Source organism: Schistocerca cancellata, chromosome 7 (genome assembly GCF_023864275.1).
Source record: "Schistocerca cancellata isolate TAMUIC-IGC-003103 chromosome 7, iqSchCanc2.1, whole genome shotgun sequence".
Taxonomy (NCBI): Eukaryota; Metazoa; Arthropoda; class Insecta; order Orthoptera; family Acrididae; genus Schistocerca; species Schistocerca cancellata.
Genome location: NC_064632.1, coordinates 181,563,180 through 181,587,656, shown reverse-complemented (window position 1 = coordinate 181,587,656; position 24,477 = coordinate 181,563,180). Strand labels below are relative to the sequence as shown.

The 24,477-nt window shown below is 45.3% G+C and overlaps 1 protein-coding gene across 1 annotated transcript in view; it reads left to right on the top strand.

Annotated features, from left to right (window-relative positions):
• Window positions 1-22,993: 22,993 nt before the first annotated feature.
• Window positions 22,994-24,477, top strand: part of LOC126092692 (lipase member K-like) — an 87,644-nt gene continuing 86,160 nt past the window's right edge. Inside the window, exon 1 of the mRNA XM_049908415.1 lies at window positions 22,994-23,103. Coding sequence (XP_049764372.1) covers window positions 22,994-23,103 — 110 coding nt within the window. The remainder of the gene's footprint in view (window positions 23,104-24,477) is intronic.

The window sequence follows — 24,477 nt, the reverse complement described above, 5'->3', positions numbered from 1 at the left end:
GTACCGGTGACCCTTCCAGCTGCTACGGATACCACCGGGGCCGACACGTCGCGCTCAAAGCCTGACGCTACTCCGGCGCCACTACCAACAGCGACGACGTCCGACACCCACCCGCCTGAACATATGGACGCCCCTTCATTTGACGTTCCCGCGACGGCCTTCCTCTCAGAGCGACGCGACTCCCTTCCGTCTTCCGACACGGAGGGACGAACCCGCAAACAACGTTCACCTAAGAGGCGCAAGAGGAGGCGCCGTACGGTCTCGGAACGAGACGGATCACCTCCCCCTGATGCTCCAGAGGCCGTCCGACCCGACGAGGCCTCGAAGAACCTACACGACGATACGAATAACGACAACATGACGCCGACTGTGGATGCGTCGATGCCTACTCTACTGGCTCGCTCAGGTGCTCCTGAACCAATGGACTCCACCGATGCGACTGCCGCCGAGACGTCCTCCGCCCCTACGACTGAAGTGGAACGTACGACCATCACAACGACAACGCCTTTAATGGTGTGGAGTGAGGACGTCGATGAGGACCCGGACCACACATTGGGGACAGAGTTACCCCAGACGGAAGCATCGTTACGCCGCTGATAACGCAATCAGGTGGCGTACGGCACGACTCACCGTTGCCTCGGCCCCACTTCATCCTCCGCCGGTGGAGTTCCCCTCCACGGCGGGGTACGGCTCCAAACCTACCGAATAGCGACGATCAACACTAACACCATTAGCTCACCCGTGAAACTTCAACTGCTGCGAGAGATGATATGGGCGTCGGACGTCGATATCGCACTACTACAGGAAGTACACTTGGCCACACTTCCAGACGTCGCGGGATATAACACTTCTCCTTCTCTTGGTGACCACCTGGGACGCGGCGTAGCCATCTATGCCAGAGAAGGCATTCCAGTAGCCGATATCACATACCTTCCATCTGCCAGAGGCATGGCCGTCACCGTCATGGGGACGCGTATCGTCAACATTTACGCTCCGTCAGGCTCCACCCGCAGACGCGACAGGGCACTCTTCTATTCAGAAGAAATCGCTCCTTTGTTTCTTGGACGCTGCGACCATTGCCTGCTTGGGGGTGATTTTAATTGTGTCTTGCACCCTAAAGATCAAGTGCCCCACTACAACACCTGTCAAGAACTGCGTCTTGTTGTCCGAGATCTGTTGCTCCGCGACACTTGGGAAGTTCGGCACGGCGACGCGCCTGGACATACAGGGCTACTACAAATGATTGAAGCGATTTCATAAATTTAGCTCCATTCATTGACATATGGTCACGACACACTACAGATACGTAGAAAAACTCATAAAGTTTTGTTCGGCTGAAGCCGCATTTCAGGTTTCTGCCGCCAGAGCGCTCGAGAGCGCAGTGAGACAAAATGGCGACAGGAGCCGAGAAAGCGTATGTCGTACTTGAAATGCACTCACATCAGTCAGCCATAACAGTCATAACGACACTTCAGGACGAAGTTCAACAAAGATCCACCAACTGCTAACTCCATTCGGCGATGGTATGCGCAGTTTAAAGCTTCTGGATGCCTCTGTAAGGGGAAATCGACGGGTCGGCCTGCAGTGAGCGAAGAAACGGTTGAACGCGTGCTGGCAAGTTTCACGCGTAGCCCGCGGAAGTCGACGAATAAAGCAAGCAGGGAGCTAAACGTACCACAGCCGACGGTTTGGAAAATCTTACGGAAAAGGCTAAAGCAGAAGCCTTACCGTTTACAATTGCTACAAGCCCTGACACCCGATGACAAAGTCAAAGGCTTTGAATTTTCGGTTGCAACAGCTAGTGGAAGAGGATGCGTTCAGTGCGAAACTTGTTTTCAGTGATGAAGCAACATTTTTTCTTAATGGTGAAGTGAACAGACACAATGTGCGAATCTGGGCGGCAGAGAATCCTTACGCATTCGTGCAGGAAATTCGCAATTCACCAAAAGATAACGTGTTTTGTGTAATCTCACAGTTTAAAGTTTACGGCCCCTTTTTCTTCTGCGAAAAAAACGTTACAGGACACATGTATCTGGACATGCTGGAAAATTGGCTCATGATACAACTGGAGACCGACAGCGCCGACTTCATCTTTCAACAGGATGGTGCTCCACCGCACTTCCATCACGATGTTCGGCATTTCTTAAACAGGAGATTGGAAAACCGATGGATCGGTCGTGGTGGGGATCACGATCAGCAATTCGTGTCATGGCCTCCACGCTCTCCCGACTTAACCCCATGCGATTTCTTTCTGTGGGGTTATGTGAAAGATTCAGTGTTTAAACCTCCTCTACCAAGAAACGTGCCAGACCTGCGAGCTCGCATCAACGATGCTTTCGAACTCATTGATGGAGACATGCTGCGCCGAGTGCGGGAGGAACTTGATTATCGGCTTGATGTCTGCCGAATCACTAAAGGGGCACATATCGAACATTTGTGAATGCCTAAAAAAACTTTTTGAGTTTTTGTATGTGTGTGCAAAGCATTGTGAAAATATCTCAAATAATAAAGTTATTGTAGAGCTGTGAAATCGCTTCAATCATTTGTAATAACCCTGTACTTATCAGACGAGTCACTCCGCGAGCCGCCTTGATAGAATTTACGTCTCTCGGGAACTCACACCTGCAGTCCAAGGTGCAGAACTTTGGCCCCTTGCCTTTTCGGACCACTGTGCCTACATCTGCAACATTCTCTTCCCCAAGCAAGTGGTCTGGCGTAGTCGTGCGCCGTGGAAGCTAAACACCTCCCACCTTCATGATCCCGAATGTCTTCAACGTGTTACCGAGACATGGGCCACCTGTGAACGTCGCTTACCTAAATACAGCACGACCTTGACCTGGTGGCTGGAATGTGCCAAACCTGCCTTTCGACGTACTTTGATTCAGTATGGAAAGGAAGTTGCTCTGTGGCGCCGGCACACTACCGACTATTTCTACGCCGTTCTCCGCGACCTGGACGCCCAACCGCCCACCCCCGACACCCAGAGGGAACGCAGCAGGATTAAGGCGCAAATTGTAACTTTGACACGCCGTAGACTGCAGGGGGCTATGGTGCGAACCCGATGTCAAGATTCGGCGGAACAAGAACATCCGACCATGCATCATATCGCCTCCGATAGGAAATATCGACGACAACAACTCATCACCGAGATCACTACCTGTCGCGGCCAGCACGTCACTTACCAGGCGGAAATCGTCAGTGCCTTTGTCGACCACTACCGCACAATGTACCAGGAGGAGACTACCAACAATCACGCTGAGGAGTCTGTGTTACCACACGTACCTCACACCCTCACCAGCGACGAAGCGGACGAGCTGATGGAGCCCATTACGCGTGACGAAATCCACGATACAATCAAAAAAGGTGCTCTGAATAAGTCACCTGGTGTCGACGGATTGCCGATAGAATTTTATCGCGCTTTCTTCACACTAATGGTGTCACGGTGGACAACGATGTTTCATGAACTGCTGATGATGGGGAACACCGTACCGCCGTCCCTGTTCACGGGAATTATTATACCCATCCACAAACCGACACCAGGTGTGACGACAGCACATTACCGTCCCCTGACTCTGCTTAACGCAGACTGTAAAATTTTTACACGCCTACTGGCAACGCGATGCGCAAGATCATGCCTAGCATTCTATCCCCGGAACAGACAACTCCGGGCGGCTCAGTTAATATACAAACGGCCACAGGAGAATGTCGCGATTTAATTGCACTGGCAGCGGCGTGCAGACTCCGCGCCGCAGTGGTTGCCATTGATTTTGACAGCGCATTCGACAAAGTGCGGCATCTTTTTCTGTTCTCAATGATGAACCGCATGGGTTTTCCACCAGTCTTTACCGACGTTATCCGGCGCTGTACGGCACCGCCAAATCGCTGATTCAGGTTAATGGCCGTGTGGCGGGACCGGTGGCGATCCGGCGTTCCGTACGGCAAGGGTGCCCACTTTCGACCCTACTCTATGCCATAAGCCTGGAGCCACTCATCGGGAGTCTGACGAGCCACCTTTCTGGTCTCACTTTGCGACAGCACAGTTTTCGATGTCGTGCGTATGCGGACGACCTCCTCCTCTTGTTCCGCTCACGGAGTGAAACACACACGGTACTTGATTTGATATCAACGTACGGCACTGCAGCGGGCAGTAACATGAATGTGGCTAAATCCGCGGCGATGCCCATTGGACGCGGCCTCTCACACGACGACTTAGGACCTCTCCCGTGTGTACAAAAACTACGATACCTTGGTATCATTTTCACCTCCACCGTGCGCCGCGCCGCTCCGCTGCCATCAATTTTCGGCGTGCACTCCAAACTATCCGCACGACGGTGCGACAAAATCTTCTCCGACGACTCGATTCTTTACAACGTGTCCAATACTTCAATCAACATGTGGCGGCCAGAATGGTCCACATCGCACAGGTCCTCCCGCTGCCATCGACTATTGGACGCAGCCTCCAGGCTGCCTTCGGATACTTCCTTACGGCCGGTACGCTCTTTAAGGTCCGCTACGACACGCTCACCCTTCCCCCGCGAGCGGGGGTCCTCGGCCTTGTCAATGTGCGACTCCGCGCGGCGTCCTTGTACATGTCCACCATACACAAGCAGTGGCACGGGGGCACCTCCCTTACGCGCAGCTTGCTGGAAATTCTTGTGCTCGCGACCATAACACCACCAGTACCAGTCGGACACACCAAGCACCATTTGACGCACATTTCTGATTTCATCGTCGACTTCAGTTATGCTCACACACACTTACCGACCACGCGTTCTCCTCGACCTAAAGATTTTTACACCCCGCTCCTTCGTTCCATGTCCAGCAACAATATCGAACTGAGACATCCGTCCACGCGGTGGCCAACGGTTTGGCGTCACATTCACCAGCCTTTTCTTCCCTCCAACGTCCAGGCAACATGGTACCAAGTCGCAAATGAAAAATTCGCCACAAATCATCGTCTTCACGCCATCGGACTAAAGGACTCTCCACTTTGTTCCATTTGCCACCTCGTGGATGACGATGTCCATCAACTGACTTGTGCTGCCACCAGTGACGTCTGGAAACTTGCCCGACAGTTCGTTGCCTGTTACCTCCGCGTTCCGCCGGACTCGATTGACCCATAGACTTTTACCCATCCTGAGAATACTTATTTCCCCGCCACCAAAAATCATGCGATTGTTTGGGTCAAGGGATGGACGATCACATATATGTATAATGATGGCGACAAATCACGCCTTGATTTCTGGCAGTACTTACAAACTGCCCACAGTGAAGTCAAACAGCGACCGCGCTACCGCGCCTTCTTCGCCAATTACCTACATGCGATCATGCGATCTTTACTTCACCCCCGCTCAGGTGGATGGTGCCACACGCCGACAGCACTCCCCCCCCCCCCCCCCCCCATGCTGACATCTGAGACTCCCCGTGCTACTTTCTACATTGTAACCCACAGTGGAGTAGGCGCATGGACACGCTCCTCCTTTCTTTTATGCACTATACCAGAACACACTGGTCTTTCCCTCACTCCACTGTATATTGCTTCACACCTCTTAGATTACATCAGAATTATTATTCTTTTGTTTTTCCTACACCTTGTTCATAAAAAAAATTGCTCGCCTTGTATGAGTATAATGTCTTGTGTTATTTTTGCCAGAAGGATGGCATTTCTGTTGTATTTAAGTTTGTACCAATAAAGATCTTTTTTTTATTTACCCTTTTCCTGGTGAAAAAAATAATAAAAATAAAAAAAGGTGGATAGAGCGTAAAATTATATAAAAAAAAGTTGGTAGCACACTTGCGAGCGAAAGGCAAAGGTCCCGAGTTCGAGTCTCGCTCCGGCCAAGGGCCCGGGTTCGATTCCCGGCTGGGTCGGAGATTTTCTCCGCTCAGGGACTGGGTGTTGTGTTGTCCTAATCATCGTCATTTCATCTCCATCGACGCGCGAGTCGCCGAAGTGGCGTCAAATCGAAAGACTTGCACCAGGCGAGCGGTCTACCCGACGGGGGGCCGTCGTCACACGACATTATTATTATATTATTAGTTTTAGACGCCGTTTAAGTTGTGGCGTAGGGAGCAACGCAGAGTACATTTGTCAACTATTGCAATTATTTGTAATCTTTACTGCTGGTACCACCTAAGTTTTGCTACAACTAATGTGGTAGTCCAATACTTTAACTTGCTCTTTATGTCATTATTACATGACTGGTCGCCCGGAAAGGTGCTATTGAGCTTTATGTATCTCCTTCTTTTTTAAGTGTAATTACTGTAATAGAGGAGTGCAAAAAAGACTAATTTTTTGCAGGTATTATATACGCTGAGAGACTGGGACCTCGATGCAGCTGTGCACTGCAGTATTGTGCAGTCAAGCTGTGACGATATAACTTTTTCTTGGTAGTAATCTTGACTCGTGCCAGTAACATGTAGCGCATTATGGAAAGAAATACCAAGTCGTGTAACATCTACGGCACGGTATTACATTCTCAGACAACCAGAACCGCCCTTGATTTGATTTATCTACATTTTTCAGACGTAAAATAGAAGGAAAGTTTATTAGAATTTTTAGCCGGTCATTAAATATAAAGCATAAACTGAAACTGAACGATAAATGCTAAGGAAATTGTCCGCGTCCTTCTCGTCCTTCCTCTTTGGAATTCCCCTTTTCTAAGTCGAGGAGATCACGGAAACCAAAGATCCGAAAGGCAACACAGTGATTTGAAATAAAACCCTTCTGGGTGCACAATCACGGCCTTCGCCACTGTGAATATGCACTCCGTTCATCAAATGCTCCGTATGATTCTGATGTTATTGCTGTTCTGCATTCGTTCATTCGTTACTCTACCACGAAGGATGTCCTTGAGGGCTGTGGAAAGAGCCAAGCCGTATATTAACATGCAGCAATTACATAACCTCCTTTACGTATCAAGAGGGTATAATTTATTTTATATTTCTGCCAACAAGACAGCCAGACCCTCTAGAGACGTATAGTTGTTCAGTACATTCTCATATTTAAGGTCACTGGGATCCGGAATATTCTTAAACTATCAAAAAAGTCACTGAAAAGGTAATGTAGCCCATATAGGTTTGCTTACGACGAATAGATAGTCATACAAACTACATATGGTCCACAGTAGAACCGTCAGCATAGAAGTTTGACAGCTCATGTCATAAGTTTCCAGGTTAAATAATTAAACTATAGACAAATAGAGCAGAAAATTATAACCAATTATCGCCGGCGTGGGTGGCCGAGCGGTTCTAGGCGCTACAGTCTGGAACCGCACGACCGCTACGGTCGCAGGTTCGAATCCTAGCTCGGGCATGGATGTATGTAATGTCCTTAGATTAGTTAGGTTTAAGTAGTTCTAAGTTCTAGGGGACTGATGACCTCAGAAGTTAAGTCCCATAGTGCTCAGAGCCATTTATAACAAATTATCGACTCTGATTGCATGGAGTGTATGCACAGCCAGAGATGCCAACAGTATTTAATTTTCCGGAAGAGGCCGGCTTAGACTTCACGTTAGCCTGCTTTAGTATTCATAAAAAGTGTAGGACAAGCACTGGAATGCGTCTTGGCAACAGACTATGACCATCAACAGAAATTTATTTTTACTGACTCTAGGAGCAAAAAACCACTGGTATTGGTCATTATGGCTACACTTCCAGTCACTTGATCTTCTACATGTGACTGGTCTCGCGTTATAATGAGTGCGCTATGACGTGGATATCTCAGAGTGGGAGCGTGATGTCCAGCATCGATGAGCAACGTGTGTAGTGCTACTCAGCACACATAGTTGTTGGAGTATAGTAAAGTATTAGCCCTGCTGTCTTTAAGAAACGGCGACATTCATCTCTCAAGCCCGACAGCAATATGGAAGGATGTGATAATGCTACTCCGGCGTGAGAGGGTCGTCGTAACATATAGATGACTCTGATATCGTTTTAACTGAATCTAAGACGTGTATTTTGATAAAATAACACTCATTATCGAGACTTAGGTTTCAGTCCAGTGCTTATGCAACCTCTGTAGTAGTAGTAAACAGGTTTGTGAAAAGTGCAATACCGACAAGGAATTACCCGAAGCAAGCAATACGTGATACGTTTTGCAGTGAGATGGGGTACACATAGGCCGAGCAGAGCCCTCTCGTGTCGGTCCGACAGGGTCGGTGTTACCGCGCGGGATTCGCCGAGTGGTCTAGGGCGCTGCACAGTCATGGACTGTGCGGCTGGTCCCGGCGGAGGTTCGAGTCCTCCCTCGGGCATGGGTGTGTATGTTTGTCCTTAGGATAATTTTGGTTAAGTAGTGTGTAAGCTTAGGGACTGATGAACTTAGCGGTTAAGTCCCATAAGATTTCGCACACATTTGAAGATTTTTAGGTCGGTGTTGCGTCTAGTGTAGTCGGTGCAGAGCTGTCACACAAGGTGGAAACAATACAGTGAGTGCCAGTATGCCTCTTTGACGTCAAATGGAGCCATATCGGCATGTGAGCGAGTTCGAACGGGACAGAATGATCGGTCTCCGGGAAACAGGGTTGTCATACCGTGATATTTCTCCTCGCACAGAGTATGCTGCTACGACAGTGATGTGTGTTTGTGTGGAAGCAGTGGATAGATGAAGGTCACACGCATCGACGAGCGAGAACTGGACGACGGAACATGGCCACAGCACGGGATGACCATCATCTTGTCCGCATGGCCATTACGGACCGTGCAGCGTCGTCCATAGTGTTGGCTCGTCGCTGGAGCACTGCAACAGGTGTGAACTTGCCTGAATCGACGGTTCGTTGCCGTCTGCTGCAGGCTGGACTGGTTGCGCGCATGCCATTACGTCGGCTTCCATTGTCCAGAAACCACAAGACCCTCCGACTGCTATGGGCACGTGAACGCCGTCACTGTGGTGCTGAGTGGCAACATGTAATCTTTTCGGAAGAGTCTCGCTTTAACGTACCCTGCAGTGATGGCCGCATTGTATTGTATTGTATTGTATGTTAACCGGGGACCTACAAACGACGGAGAGGCTCCATCCCCGCCGCAGCCGCAGTGGTCCACAACCCAGGGTTACTGTGCTGTTCGGCCCCCGGTGGACCCCCCCCCCCCCCCCCCAGGGAACGTCTCACGCAATTACGGTGTATGCGTACGTGGAGAAAGTTTTTGTGCAGCAGTCGCTGACATAGTGTAACTGAGGCCGCATTCGCCGAGGCAGATGGAAAGCCGCCTTAAAAACCATACGCAGAATGGCCGTCACACCGGACCTCGACACTAATCCGCCGGCGGATTCGTGCCGGGAACTAGCACGCCTTCCCGCGTGGAAAGCAGTGCGTTAGACCGCACGGCTAATCGAGCGGGCTAAGTAATAAATAATACCGTATGGCAGTAAAATGCCCAACAGCGGAAGGCTACCAAAGGTCGCAGACAGGCAAGTAGGTTAACTATCTGGTCGACCGTGACGAGTCAGACGGGTAATAGTCCTGATCTACCGCACAGCGTCCTAGCGAAAAGTAGGTCCGCAGCCAACACCTACATCATTTCAAGAGGCTCCCTCTCTCTCCAGCGAGCGTTAAATCTCCTCCAAAGCACTCAGTGTATATTATGTCGAACGCAGTAACTCTTTCACAACTGATACCACCGGAGAGAACAATCAAATAAACAGGTTAAATGTACGATAAAAGGGTTTAAAAATTAGACAAAGACCAAGTAATAACGCAACCGATTCCTCTCCCCCACCCTCTCTGTCACACAAACACACACATATACACACACACACACACACACACACACACACACACACACACACACACACACACACGCTGCAGTAATGCACTCAAACGGAAACTTTTTGATATATATATATATATATATAGTACTGGCCATTAAAATTGCTACACCAAGAAGAAATGCAGATGATAAGCGGGTATTTATTGGACAAATATATTATACTAGAACTGACATGTCATTACATATTCACACAATTTTGGTGCATGTATCCTGAGACCCCCCCATGAACCATGGACCTTGCCGTTGGTGGGGAGGCTTGCGTGCCTCAACGATACAGATAGCCGTACCGTAGGTGCAACCACAAAAAGGAGGGGTATCTGCTGAGAGGCCAGACAAACGTGTGGCTCCTGAAGAGGGGCAGCAGCCTTTTCAGTAGTTGCAGGGGCAACAGTCTGGATGATTGACTGATCTGGCCCTGTAACACTAACCAAAATGGCCTTGCTGTTCTGATACTGCGAACGGCTGAAAGGAAGGGGAAACTACAGCCGTACTTTTTCCCGAGTGCATGCAGCTTTACTGTATGATTAAATGATGATGGCGTCCTCTTGGGTAAAATATTCCGGAGGTAAAATAGTCCCCCATTCGGATCTCTGGGCGGGGACTACTCAAGAGGACGTTGTTATCAGAAGAAAGAACTCTGGCGTTCTATTGATCAGAGCGTGGAATGTCAGATCCCTTATCGGGCAGGTAGGTTAGAAAATTTTAAAAGGGAAATGGATAGGTTAAAGTTAGATATAGAGGGAATGAGTGAAGTTCGGTGGCAGGAGGAACAAGACTTTTTGTGAGGTGAATACAGGGTTATAAATACAAAATCAAATAGGGTTAATGCAGGAGTAGGTTTAACAATGAATAAAAAAATAGGAGTACGGGTAAGCTACTACAAACAACATAGTGAACTCATTATTGTGGCCGAGATAGAAAAAAATGGTTCAAATGGCTCTGAGCACTATGGGACTTAACATCTATGGTCATCAGTCCCCTAGAACTTAGAACTACTTAAACCTAACTAACCTAAGGACAGCACACAACACCCAGCCATCACGAGGCAGAGAAAATCCATGACCCCGCCGGGAATCGGACCCGGGAACCAGAGCGTGGGAAGCGAGAACGCTACCGCACGACCACGAGATGCGGGCTGGCCGAGATAGACACGAAGCCCACGCCTACTACAGTAGTACAAGTTTATATGCCAACTAGCTCTGCAGATGACGAAGAAATTGATGAAATGTATGATGAGGTAAAAGAAATTATTCAGGTAATGAAGGGAGACGAAAATTTAATAGTCATGGGTGACTGGAATTCAAGATTAGGAAAAGGGAGAGAAGGAAACACAGTAGGTGAATATGGATTGGGGTTAAGAAATGAAAGAAGAAGCAGAGCATAACTTAATCAACACTTGGTTAAAGAATCATGAAAGAAGGTTGTATACATGGAAGAACCTTGGAGATACTAAAAGGATTCAGATAGATTATATAATGGTAAGACAGAGATTTAGGAACCAGGTTTTAAAATGTAAGACTTTTCCAGGGGCAGATGTGGACTCTGACCACAATCTATTGGTTATGAACTTTAGATTAAAACTGAAGAAACTGCAAAAAGGTGGGAATTTAAGGAGATGGGACCTGGATAAACTGGCTAAACCAGAGGTTGTACAGAGTTTCAGGTAGAGCATAAGGGAACAATTGACAGGAATGAGGGAAAGAAATACAGTAGAAGAAGAATGGGTAGCTTTGAGGGATGGAATAGTGAAGGCAGCAGAGGATCAAATCGGTAAAAAGACGAAGGCTAGTAGAAACACTTGGGTAACAGAATAAATATTGAATTTAATTGATGAAAAGAGAAAATATAAAAATGCAGTAAATGAAGCACGCAAAAAGGAATATAAACGTCTCAAAAATGATATCGACAGGAAGTGCAAAATGGCTAAGGAGGGATGGCTAGAGGACAAATGTAAGGATGTAGAGGCTTATCTCACTAGGGATAAGATAGATACTGCCTACAGGAAAATTAAAGAGACCTTTGGACAAAGGAGAACCACTTGTAGGAATATCAAGAGCTTTTATGGAAACCCAGTTCTAAGCAAAGAAGGTTCAAAATGGCTCTGAGCACTATGGGACTTAACTACTGAGGTCATCAGTCCCCTAGAACTTAGAACTACTTAAACCTAACTAACCTAAGGACATCACACACATCCATGCCCGAGGCAGGATTCGAACCTGCGACCGTAGCGGTCACGCGGTTCCAAACTGACGCGCTTAGAACCGCACGGCCACACCGGCCGGCAAAGAAGGAAAAACAGAAAGGTGGAAGGAGTATATAGAGGGTCTATACAAGGGCGATGTACTTAAGGACAATATTTTGGAAATGGAAGAGGATGTAGATGAAGATGAAATGGGAGATATGATACTGCGTGAAGAGTTTGACAGAGCACTGAAAGACCTGAGTCGAAACAAAGCCCCCGGAATAGACAACATTCCATTAGAACTGCTGACAGTCTTGGGAGAGCCAGTCCTGACAAAACTCTACCATCTGGTGACCAAGATGTATGAGACAGACGAAATACCCTCAGACTTCAAGAAGAATATAATAATTTCAATCCCAAAGAAAGCAGGTGTTGACAGATGTGAAAATTACGGAACTATCAGTTTAATAAGTCACACCTGCAAAATACTAACACGAAATCTTTACAGACGAATGGAAAAACTGGTAGAAGCCGACCACCGGGAAGATCAGTTTGGATTCCGTAGAAATGTTGGAACACGTGAGGCAATACTGACCCTACGACTTATCTTAGAAGAGAGATTAAGGAAAGGCAAACCTACGTTTCTAGCATCTGTAGACTTAGAGAAAGCCTTCGACAATGTTCATTGGAATACTCTCTTTCAAATTCTGAAGGTGGCATGGGTAAAATACAGAGAAGGCTATTTACAATTTGTACAGAAACCAGATGGCAGTTATAAGAGTCGAGGGGTATGAAAGGGAAGCAGTGGTTGGGAAGGGAGTGAGACAGGGTTGTAGCCTCTCCCCGAAAGTACGGAGTAGGTATTAAAATCCATGGAGAAGAAATAAAAACTTTGAGGTTCGCCGATGACATTGTAATTCTGTCAGAGACAGCAAAGGACTTGGAAGAGCAGTTGAACAGAATGGACAGTGTCTTGAAAGGAGGGTATAAGATGAACATCAACAAAAGCAAAACGAGGATAATGGAATGTATTAGAATTAAGTTGAGTGATGCTGAGGGAATTAGATTAAGAAATGAGACACTTTAAGTAGTAAAGGAGTTTTGCTATTTGGGGGTCAAAATAACAGATGATGGTCGAAGTAGAGAGGATATAAAATGTTGACTGGCAATGGCAAGGAAAGCGTTTCTGAAGAAGAGAAATTTGTTGACATCGAGTATAGATTTAAATGTCAAAATGGTTTAAATGTCTCTGAGCGCTATGTGACTTAACTTCTGAGGTCATCAGTCGCCTAGAACTTAGAATTAATTAAACCTAACTAACCTAAGGACATCACACACATCCATGCCCGAGGCAGGATTCGAACCTGCGACCGTAGCGGTCGCTCGGTTCCAGACTGTAGCGCCTAGAACCGCATGGCCACTACGGCCGGCATTTAAATGTCAGGAAGTCATTTCTGAAAGTATTTGTATGGAGTGTAGCCATGTATGAAAGTGAAACGTGGACGATAAATAGTTTAGACAAGAAGAGAATAGAAGCTTTCGAAATGTGGTGTTACAGAAGAATGCTGAAGATTAGATGGGTAGGTCACATAACTAATGAGGAGGTATTGAATTGAATTGGGGAGAAGAGAAATTTGTGGCACAACTTGACTAGAAGAAGGGATCGGTTGGTAGGACATGTTCTGAGACATCGAGGGATCACCAATTTAGTATTGGAGGGGAGCGTGGAGGGTAAAAATCGTAGAGGGAGACCAAGAGATGAATACACTAAGCAGATTCAGAAGGATGTAGGCTGCAGTAGGTACTGGGAGATGAAGAAGCTTGCACAGGATAGAGTAGCATGGAGAGCTGCATCAAACCAGTCTCAGGACTGATTACCACAACAACAACAACATATCCTGAGAAATCAGTACCCAGAACAACCACCTCTGGCCGTAATAAAGGCCATGATATACCTGGCCATTGAGTCAAACAGAGCTTGGATGGCGTGTACAGGTACAGGAGCCCATGCAGCTTCAACACTATACCACAGTTCATCAAGAGTAGTGACTGGCGTATTCTGACGGGCCAGTTGCTCGGCCACCATTGCCCAGACGGTTTCAATTGGTGAGAGATCTAGAGAATGTGCTGGCCAGGGCAGCAGTCGAACATTTTCTATATCCAGAACGGCCCGTACAGGACCTGCAACATAGAATGAAAGTAAGCAAAGAATGCAAGTTTTTTTTTATATATTTGTGTCTCCTACATCTGACATTATTCGCATTGCAAATAGAGACTTGTTTAGGCGCTTCAGTAGTTCTGTACTATACCCTTCCGAACTGAATTTATTATGGAGTTGTAATCCCAGAAATTTAAAACAGTCAACCTCTTCTCTTTCTATGTCTTCGTACCTTATACACTTGCTGTAAGGAAATCTCTTATAGCTTCTGAACTGCATGTAGTGGGTCTTTTCAAAACTTAATGACGGTGGATTAGTTTTAAACAATTTATTAATATCAGTGAATATCTGATTAGCAGCCATATATAAGTCTGTCGCCGACTTGCTATTTACTGCAGTGTTTCTATAACCCGAAAGCAAAACAAATTTAGCATCTGACAATGTAACAGACGAGGGATTGTCAATGTACACAAGAACAAGCAACAGATTCGAGATAGAACCTTGAAAAACACCACATGTAATTAATTCCCAATCAGACGAAGACTTCATGGTAAGGAAAATATCACCAAGAATCACGGAATCACCTCTGGACTGAAATACACGCTTCACACCTTCGGACAACGCTACACGTGTCCAGTCAGCTGTTGTCCAGTTACCGGATTGCTTAGCCCATTGAAGACGTGAAGTTTTGTGTACCGTTTTGAGCAGAGGCCTTCTGAGAGATGTCCGACTCCAAATATGCATTGCAAGCAGTTCGCTCGGTAACTACAGTAGTTGAGATGGACCTTCATTTACTGACTACAGGGACTGCTATCGGGTTTGAAGCCGATGTAATTGACAAGACATGACACTCTCCTCCAGTTCTTATCGGATGGGATCATTTTATGATCACTGTTATTGCGTCGTGTTACGTGGCTGGGAGTTGTAAACCATTCCCTGTAGATGGGAGTTGTACACCATTCTTTGTAGACACCTCGGACATTTCTACATCTGCATCTGCATCTACGTGACTACTCTGGTATTCACAATTAAGTGCCTGGCAGAGGGTTCAGTGAACCACCTTCTAGCTGTCTCTACCGTTCCACTCTCGAACGGCGAACGGGAAAAACGACCACTATAATTTTTCTGTGGGAGCCCTGATTTCTCTTATTTTATCGTGATGATCATTTCTCCCCAAGTAGGTGGGAGCCAACAGAATTTTTTCGCAATCGGAGGAGAAAACTGGTGATTGAAATTTCGTGAGAAGATCCCGTCGCAACGGAAAAAACCTTTGTTTTAATGAATGCCACTCCAATTCACGTATCATGTCTGTGGCACTATTTCCCCTCGCGATAATACAAAACGAGCTGTCCTTCTTTGTACTTTTTTGATGTCATCCAGCAGTAATCCCTAAGTATTTAGTTGAATTTACAGCCTTCACATTTGTATGACTTATAGCGTAATCGAAATTTGGCTGGCTTCTTTTAGTAATAATTTGAGTAACTTCACACTTTTTTTAAAATTCAGGGTCAATTGCCAGGTATCTTACCTAAATCATTTTGCAATTCGTTTTGGTCATCTGATGACTTTACAAGACGGTAAATGACAGCATCATCTGCAAATAATCTAAGAGGGCTACTGAGATTGTCTCCAATGTCGTTAATACAGATCAGGGACAATAGAGAGCCTATAACAGTTCCTTGGGAAACGCCGGATATTACTATTGTTTTACTCGATGACTTTCCGTCAAATACTACGAACTGTGATCTTTCTGACAGGGAATCACGAATCCAGTTGCACAACTGAGGCGATATTCCAAAGGCACGCAGTTTGGTTAGAAGACGCTTGTGAGGAATGGTGTCGAAAGCCTTCGAAATCTAAAAATATGGAATCAATTTGACATCCCCTGTGGATAGCACTCATTACTTCATGGGTATAAGGAGCTAGTTGTGTTTCACAAGAACGATGTTTCCTGAATCCGTGCTGACTATGTGACAATAAATCGTTTTCTTCGAGGTGATTCATAATGTCTGAATAGAGTAAATGTTCCAAAGCCCTTCTGAAAATCGAAGTTAATGATATGGACCTGTAATTCAGCGGATTATTCCTATCTCCCTTTTTAGGCCGTTCTAACCAAAACAAACAAAAGCGTGTACGATACGAGGGTCGATACAAGGGTCGATAGCAACGGCTATTTCCCACCGATATCAACAAATCGGGGAAATCCATTTACGGTGTGACCATGGGCATCTCGAAACTTGAAAGCTCCTTTACAGTGTTCTGCCAAATTTCCACATCAATCCATCTTGTTGCGCTGATTCTATACAAATGTCGAGAACATACACACCACGTCACTGTTGCAACTTATGCAACATGACAGCCTTGTATCAATTCTATAAAGGACAGCCAAATGAAAAACGAACACCTGCCACAACAGGACCATGGAATGGTTCCAGTCAAAGGTAATGACCACAAGTGTTAAGACATTTATCTCAGTGGGGATGGGACGATTATTTACTGTTTCACCGAAAGCGGTCACCCGCTGACGGACACACAACCGCACTCATTTTTGCGCTTCCTCCTCCGACTGAGATCGAGGTCCACACACGTCTTTCTTCAGGTCGCCCGAGATGTCAAACTCACCAGATGAAAGACTATGGCCGCGTGGAGGACGTTGCAGTATTTCCCAATCAAATCGCTGAAGCGTAGCCTTAGTCCGATTGGCAGTTTGGCTGCGGGCGTTATCATGCATCAGGGTGGTTCCGTCCGTTTCTCTAATGTGTGTTCATAGCGCTGCCCACTGATTGTGGTTCCACGCTCGAGGAACTCGACGAGAAGAGGAAAAATCCTGTTGCAGGCTAACGCCGCCTTCAGACCGCCCAATCAGATGAAGGCTACGCTTCAGCGATTTGATAGGGAAACACTACAACATCCTCCACACGGCCCGCATTTTCCCCCTAGTGGTTTTCACTTCCTTGGCGACCTGAACGAAGACACGTGTGGACATCGGTTTCCGTGAACGAAGAAGTGCAAGAGAGGGCGCGGCTGAGGATTCGCCAGCTGCCGACCGCGTTCGGCGAGACAGGAACTGATCGTCTCGTCTCCCAGTGGGAGAAATGTCTTAACATGTGTGGTGATTACTTTTGAATGGAACCATTCTATGGCCCCTTGTAGAGGGTGTTTAGTTTTCATTCGACTGCCCCTGTACACCATCTGAAGCACTTCAAAGCGAGCAGTGTCCTCTGTTAGGTGCACGACTAATGTTTCAAATGGTTCAAGATGGCTCTGAGCACTATAGGACTCAACATCTGAGGTCATCAGTCCCCTAGAACTTAGAACTACTTAAACTAAATAACCTAAGGACATCACACACATCCATGCCCGAGGTAGGATTCGAACCAGCCACCGTAGCAGTCGCACGGTTCCGGACTGAAGGGCCTAGAACCGCTTGGCCACCGTGGCCGGCAACTAATGTTTCTATGGTGAAATCAAATACGCCTCAAGATGCACTGAGCCATCGCTATTACTTCTAAATGTTGTCGTGTTATGCATAGCACTTTGGTTTTTCATTGTTATAAGGAACTGATGTTTCTCTCGTGGTCGTGCGGTAGCGTTCTCGCTTCCCACGCCCGGGTTCCCGGGTTCGATTCCCGGCGGGGTCAGGTATTTTCTCTGCCTCGTGATGGCTGGGTGTTGCGTGCTGTCCTTAGGTTAGTTAGGTTTAAGTAGTTCTAAGTTCTAGGGGACTTATGACCACAGCAGTTGAGTCCCATAGTGCTCAGAGCCATTTGAACCATTTGAACTGATGTTTCATATATAACATGTTTCTTATATTTCGATGAAAAAGTCGAAAATGTACTTGAGTTTATCTATTTGTAGTGTCCGAGCCACAGATATTTTTTTTTGTTTTTCCGCCAACTGCCTATACACTTATGGAACAGATCCGTTTTCCGAAAACACACTGAAACCAGCCAGCTGAAAACATTGGAAATATAGGGGTAGGACATCAAATGCTTTTAAAAATGAAGGGTACAAGAAATGTCTTACCTAAAACTTCCAGATATAGACATGCCATTCGTAGAGTGACCGAGTGAGGCAAGACGCATCTGTCACACCTAGATATCGTCCGCCGCTCGTGGTCTCGCGGTAGCGTTCTCGCTTCCCGAGCACGGGGTCCCGGGTTCGATTCCCGGCGGGGTCAGGGATTTTCACCTGCCTCGAGATGACTGGGTGTTTGTGTTGTCCTCATCATTTCATCATCATCCAGGAAAGTGGCGAAATTGGACTGAGCAAAGATTGGGTAATTGTACGGGCGCTGATAACCACGCAGTTGAGCGCCCCACAAACCAAACATCATCATCACACCTAGATATCATCATCTCATCCTTAAGCCACTCCTGATGTGCGAAAGAACACTTCATTCAGAACGTGCCAACACGATGCAACAGTGGCACAATCTTGGCATTACTGTGGGGAGTATTACCAGTCATGGACATGATGTAATTCTCATACCCATAATTGAGGTTGTGGCAAAGATTGAAAAATTGTTACGTCGCCCCACTCCCCTGTAAGCACTGGATGATTTTCTTTAACAATCTCTTTCCCTAAGGAATCTAAATGGCAGTTGACATCGCTCAAACGCGCATTTGGGTCAAAATACTACTTTCTTGGCATTCATTCACTGTACAGAGAACTCCGTACTAGTTTCTAGATTGCCCTTGTAATGGAACTGATCAGTAGCCCATTTCCGTTTTGCTTTGTACTTGATAATACACACGAAGAATGGGAGTACACAATACATAAAAATAGTTACACTAATACAACCAGGTCACACGAAGTACAATTTTTTTTCTGAAATCACATAAATTTGAGTAAAGAAATAGTAAATTATTACTTTATTTACATTAGAATATAAAAAATTATGTTCAAACGATGAATTTAACATACATATTGATTTATTTATTTTCCACAGCGTATAACAATTTTTCATATTTTCGATGTAATTCCAAATTACAATTAAATTTGAAATTATTATCATTATTGTTATTCCTATAATTAATTGCCGCGCGGGGTAGCCACCCGGTCTTAGGCGTCTTGTCACGGTTCGCGCAGCTCCTCCCGTCGGAGGTTATAATCCTCCGTAGTGCACGGGTGTGTGTGTGTTCTCCATAATGTAGGTTAGTTGAAGTTATATTAAGTAGTGTGTAAGCTTAGGAACCGATGATCTCAGCTGTTTGGTCCCATAAGATCATACCACAAATTTCCAATTTTCAATATTTTATTCTGGGTGAGAATTCGAAAGCATTTGTAAAAGTAATTATTAAGTATGTGTAGATTCATCTGGATGCAAGAAAATCGATACTCCTTGGGATCACTGTGCTGCGAGTTTTTGTGTCTCAGGTCTTCTTAGAGTAACATGCGTGTGATAATGGTGGTCTGGAGTCTGTTCTGTTCTGTTGTAATTTGACATTGACGTACGTACTTGACGGGAGAGTGATGTTGTTGTTTAAGCATACTGCCGTGTTGAACGCCTGTAATGTCATCATTGTGGAAATATAAAAATATCGAATGCGATATGAAGGAAAAAATCAAAGGATGAATATAATTTAACCACGCAGTGCCCTTATCTTACAATGAAAGCATGAACCTGTATCATGTATCATAGAAGCAAATTATTCTTGTTGTAGCTCTTGTGTTTTCAGCGAGTCAGATTTTCTTCTAGCAGCCACGAGAAACAGAAGAGTAATACAATTTATTGTTCACTATCTTCCTTCTCATTTATTAGCAACACTATACCAGCGTTTCCATTGCTAAAAATATGAACTTGATTTGACGTTTTTCAAATTCGAAATTTTTAATGGTTACATTGCAATAATAAAGTCCCTGACATGTCACCTTGTTCCTGAACCGCTGGTGTTGTCCGCGCAGTTTTGTTACCTTATTTCTGTCAACTGCAGCGTTCAACTGCTCTAATCCTGGATGAAGTCTGACGTCGACGCAATGAGGGTGCAGCGATACAGAAGTTTTTGTAGTATTTGAATCAATGTTTGATTGAGAGATATCTTCTTTCATTACAAGAATAGATCAGTAACGATTGGATCAAACTGTTTAAATAAAATGGTGTTAAGACACCTTCAGGAATATAGTTCATGACAAAGTTGTACGAAAAAAAATGTTCGTGACCAATAAAGTGGGGCCAGTGTCAGCTTACTGTCATAGTAACTGGTTCAAATACCCTAGCTACAATAGGTCAAGTACTACATAAGAGCACTCTCGAGCAGCTTTTAAAACAACATATTTTCGGTTCTAAGACCGATCGGGAACGTTCTATCTGCTGTGGTACCTTATTCGGAAATGAATCAGCAGTTTCAAAGCATGACAATGCCTACTTGACCATTCAGTAAAATATATGGTCTTCACACAGCATTTATTCATATATCACCCTCTTTCGCCATTCAAAAGTTAGACAACTTGCGTGCTCTGTTATTAAATAAAAAGATACGAATTTTGGCACTATTTAGTGACAGCTGACAGATAACACAACAGACAAGTCAAATATCGCTAATTCACAAGAATATAGCCTTAAGACTAAGCAATGCCGAAAAAAAAATTCGCATGTGGAGAGACAATATTAAAACCTCCTTTAATTGTGAATCACACTCGGGTGAACCGGGATTACCTCGTAAACAAATATACACGTGTAAACATTTAATCATCCTGGTCTCTAACGCTTCGTGGTTGCCACCGAAGTTTGTGAGTTACAGTCATCAGATGACAGACTAGACCCTTTTATGTTTTCATTTTGAAATATTACCGTCACCGATGATAGAGTCACTGACAGTAGATACTCCCTGTTCTGGTAACAAAGTAGTACTGCTCTCCTTGTATTAAGACGCTTAAAAAAAAAGAACGCTCCTGTGTGCAGGATGACATATGCCGGAGCAACTGCTACCGCTGTGAAGTCCCACCTGGTTACGACGGAAGACGGCTACGAGCTGACCATGCACCGTATACTTCCGGCAGTGCCTTTCAGAGCTGCCATCTTGGTGATGTCCGGACTCATTCGATGCTCTGACAACTTCTTCGCATTCGGCAAGAACAATTCACTGCGTGAGTACAGTTTTTTTTTAAGTTAGACGTATTTCAAAGCTTCGTACAGTCTATCAACGTTTTAAACTTTGCCTCTCTAAACACCTCCTAGAGCAAACAATTTCTGTAATTTGCTTCAGTTAATCTAATACTTATCTGATTACACAATGCTCTCTAGTGATGTGTAAAAATGTTGTTAGGAAACGACTGAATAACGGTCTCTGTAATCCTGGGCTTAAAAATTCGCAGATTCTGCACGTGAGCACTTGCTCCGATCAGCGCAACCGCGACGTTGGGGAGTGTGGAAAATGCGTGCGCACCACGTGGTCATGAGTTATTTTGCTGTCTTGGAGGCAGAATTCCTTAACCTCATCTACTTCGTGATTATCAATCCTCAGGTTAAGTTTCTCGCTGTTCTCATTTATGCTACTTCTCAGTACTTTTGTCTTCCTTCGACTTACTCTTAGTACATATTCTGTATTCATTAGACTTTCATTCCATTCAACACATCCTGTAACTCATCACTTTCCCTGAGGATAGCAATGTCATCGGCGAGTCTTATCATTGATATCCTTTCACTGTGAATTTTAAGCCCAGTCTTGAACCTCATTACTTCTTCGACGCATAGATTGAACAGCAGGGGCGAAAGACTACGTCCCGTCTCACACCCTTCTTAATCCGAACACTTCGTTCTTCGTCTTCCACTCTTATTGTTCCTTCTTGATCCTTGTACATATTGTATATTACCCGTCTTTCTCTATAGATTATCCCTATTTTTTCAGAATTTCTAAATCTTGCCGCAATCTACATTGTCGAACGCTTTTTCCAGGTGGACAAATTCTGTCACCGTGTCTCGATTTTTCTCTAGCCTTGCTTCCATTATCAACCACAACGTCAGGATTATAGTGCCTTTACCTCTCCCAAAGCCAAACTGATCGTTAACTAACGTATCCTAAATTTTCATATCCATTCTTCTGCATATTATTCTTGTTAGAAAATTGGATATACACGCTGTTAAACTGATTTTGCGATAATTCTCCCACTTTTGGCTCTTGCAATCTTGGGAATTTTGTCCATGGTGTTCTTCCGAAAGTCAGATGGCATATCGTCACACTCATACATCCTACATACCAGAATACCATACAGTTGCCATTACACAAATTAATTTTATAAATTCTGATGGAATGTTATCTGTTACTTCTATTTTATTCGGTCTTTTGATCTTAAGTCTTACAAAGCTCTTTCAAATTCTGATTCTAACGCTTGATCGCCTGTCTCTTCTGCATCGACATTTGTTTCATCTTTTATCACTTCATCAGATTTGCCCCTTGCCTTCAGTGTACTATTTCCCCTATCCGCTCTCTCCTCTGCATTTAACAATGGAATTCCCACTGCAATCTTAATGTTAAGGCTGTTGCTTTTAATTTCACTGAAGGTTGTTTTCACTATTCTATATGACGAGTCCAAGATGCTGGTCTAAGATGCATATCTGAAACAAAGCTTTTAGTTTCGCCTCTAGGATCACGTGCCCTCATTTCTTTGGATTTTTCTGTATAGGGTCATCTCAGAAGTGAAACTTACAGCACTGCCGCTGATACGTCTGCAGGAATGATGTAGCGAACTTACCGGGATGTCAAGATTTATGAGATTTGATGTATTTGGATCCGGAAAACTTTAGCTCGGCCTGATGAGCTACGCTAAAAGGTAACCCCGTATGTCATAGTCTATGATTTAACTTTTTGTCGATAGTATGAGTTGCTGCAGCTGCTATGTGTGTGTAGATGTCACAGTAAGTTTCTTCTCTGAAAACAGCGTTCATGCTCGCCGACGCCGGATACGACGTCTTACTCGGAAGCCAGCGGGGCTGCGCTTACTCCAGGAGGCACAAGAAGTGGACACGGCAGGACCCACGGTACTGGCGATACACGTGAGTGCGCCGTACGTCACTTGAGTGCTGTTAATTCGCCGTCGGATATTTCCTGAGCGAATCCCTATTGACAAATCACCTCAGATGTTTTGTCGGCTTGGCTGGTTGTCTGTACACGTAACCTGTGGGATTCAGCTCAACTCACTGTCAAGCAGAAGAAGACGCACCACAAAGGAATTTTCCAGATGGGACGGAAATCGGTAAATCTGATGTACATGTATAGAAAAACAAATGTTTACAGTTTCAAATAAATTAGATGAATTACTCAGGAGAAAAACTTCGCGAATTGCACAAGTCAGAACGCATTGGCCTACCTTTGGCTCTTATGCAATCAGTTATTCGGTTTGGTATTGATCGATCGAGTTGTTGAATGCCATCCTGAGGGATATCGTACCGAGTTATATCCAACTGGGGCTTAGGTCTTCAAAATCCTGAGCTGGCTGGAGGACCCTGTCCTTCGTGCCCTAAACGTTCTCAATTGTGGAGTAAGCAGTGGCAATGAAGTGGTCCTAACCGGTTGTATGGAGTCAGAGTAAGATGGGCAGACGTGGAGGACAATAATACAGAAAGAGCTATCTTGTGTGGAGTTACCCATGGCCACAGTGTGAATGAAGTTTCCCTGTTTGTTGGTTTACAAGCAAGATCTGTCCGAACCGTCTAAATGAGACGGTGTAAAAGCAATAGATGTAATACGATCGTAATCGAGACCGGAGACCAGCAGACGAGTGTTACGCATAGTCAATGACAGTTGCTTCAACCGGTAAGAGAACTGTTGGTGTCGGTGAATGCAGTTTCGTCGCAACCAGAAAACCTTGTAGACAGGGCGGCCACAGCTGTGAGTAATCATACTGAGGATTAAGAAGCCACTTCTGTCGCACTGGAAAACCACACTTTCTGTATAACAGGGAATCATGAAATAGTAACAGAAGCTAAAATACCCACTAACATGAAAAAAATTTTAAAAACATATGAAATAGAGAAAATTATGCTCAAATAACTAAGTCATAAGAGCGAGATAGCCCGGAACACTGAACCCAACATTCATTGTCTGACCAAACTCAAACTGCTAAATGGCGGTAAGTCAATGAATCAAAATCAGCCGGACATAGGGACCCAAGTCCAAAGTGGTCGGTGGAACCTAAACAAATTACATGACGATAATCCCCTGTTAACATGCAGGTACTTAAGAAACTGTGGTGTCACCGCCAGACACCACACTTGCTAGGTGGTAGCTTTAAATCGGCCGCGGTCCATTAGTACATGTCGGACCCGCGTGTCGCCACTGTCAGTACTTGCAGACCTAGCGCCACCACATGGCAGGTCTAGAAGAGACGGACTAGCACTCGCCCCAGTTGTACGACGACTTTGCTAGCG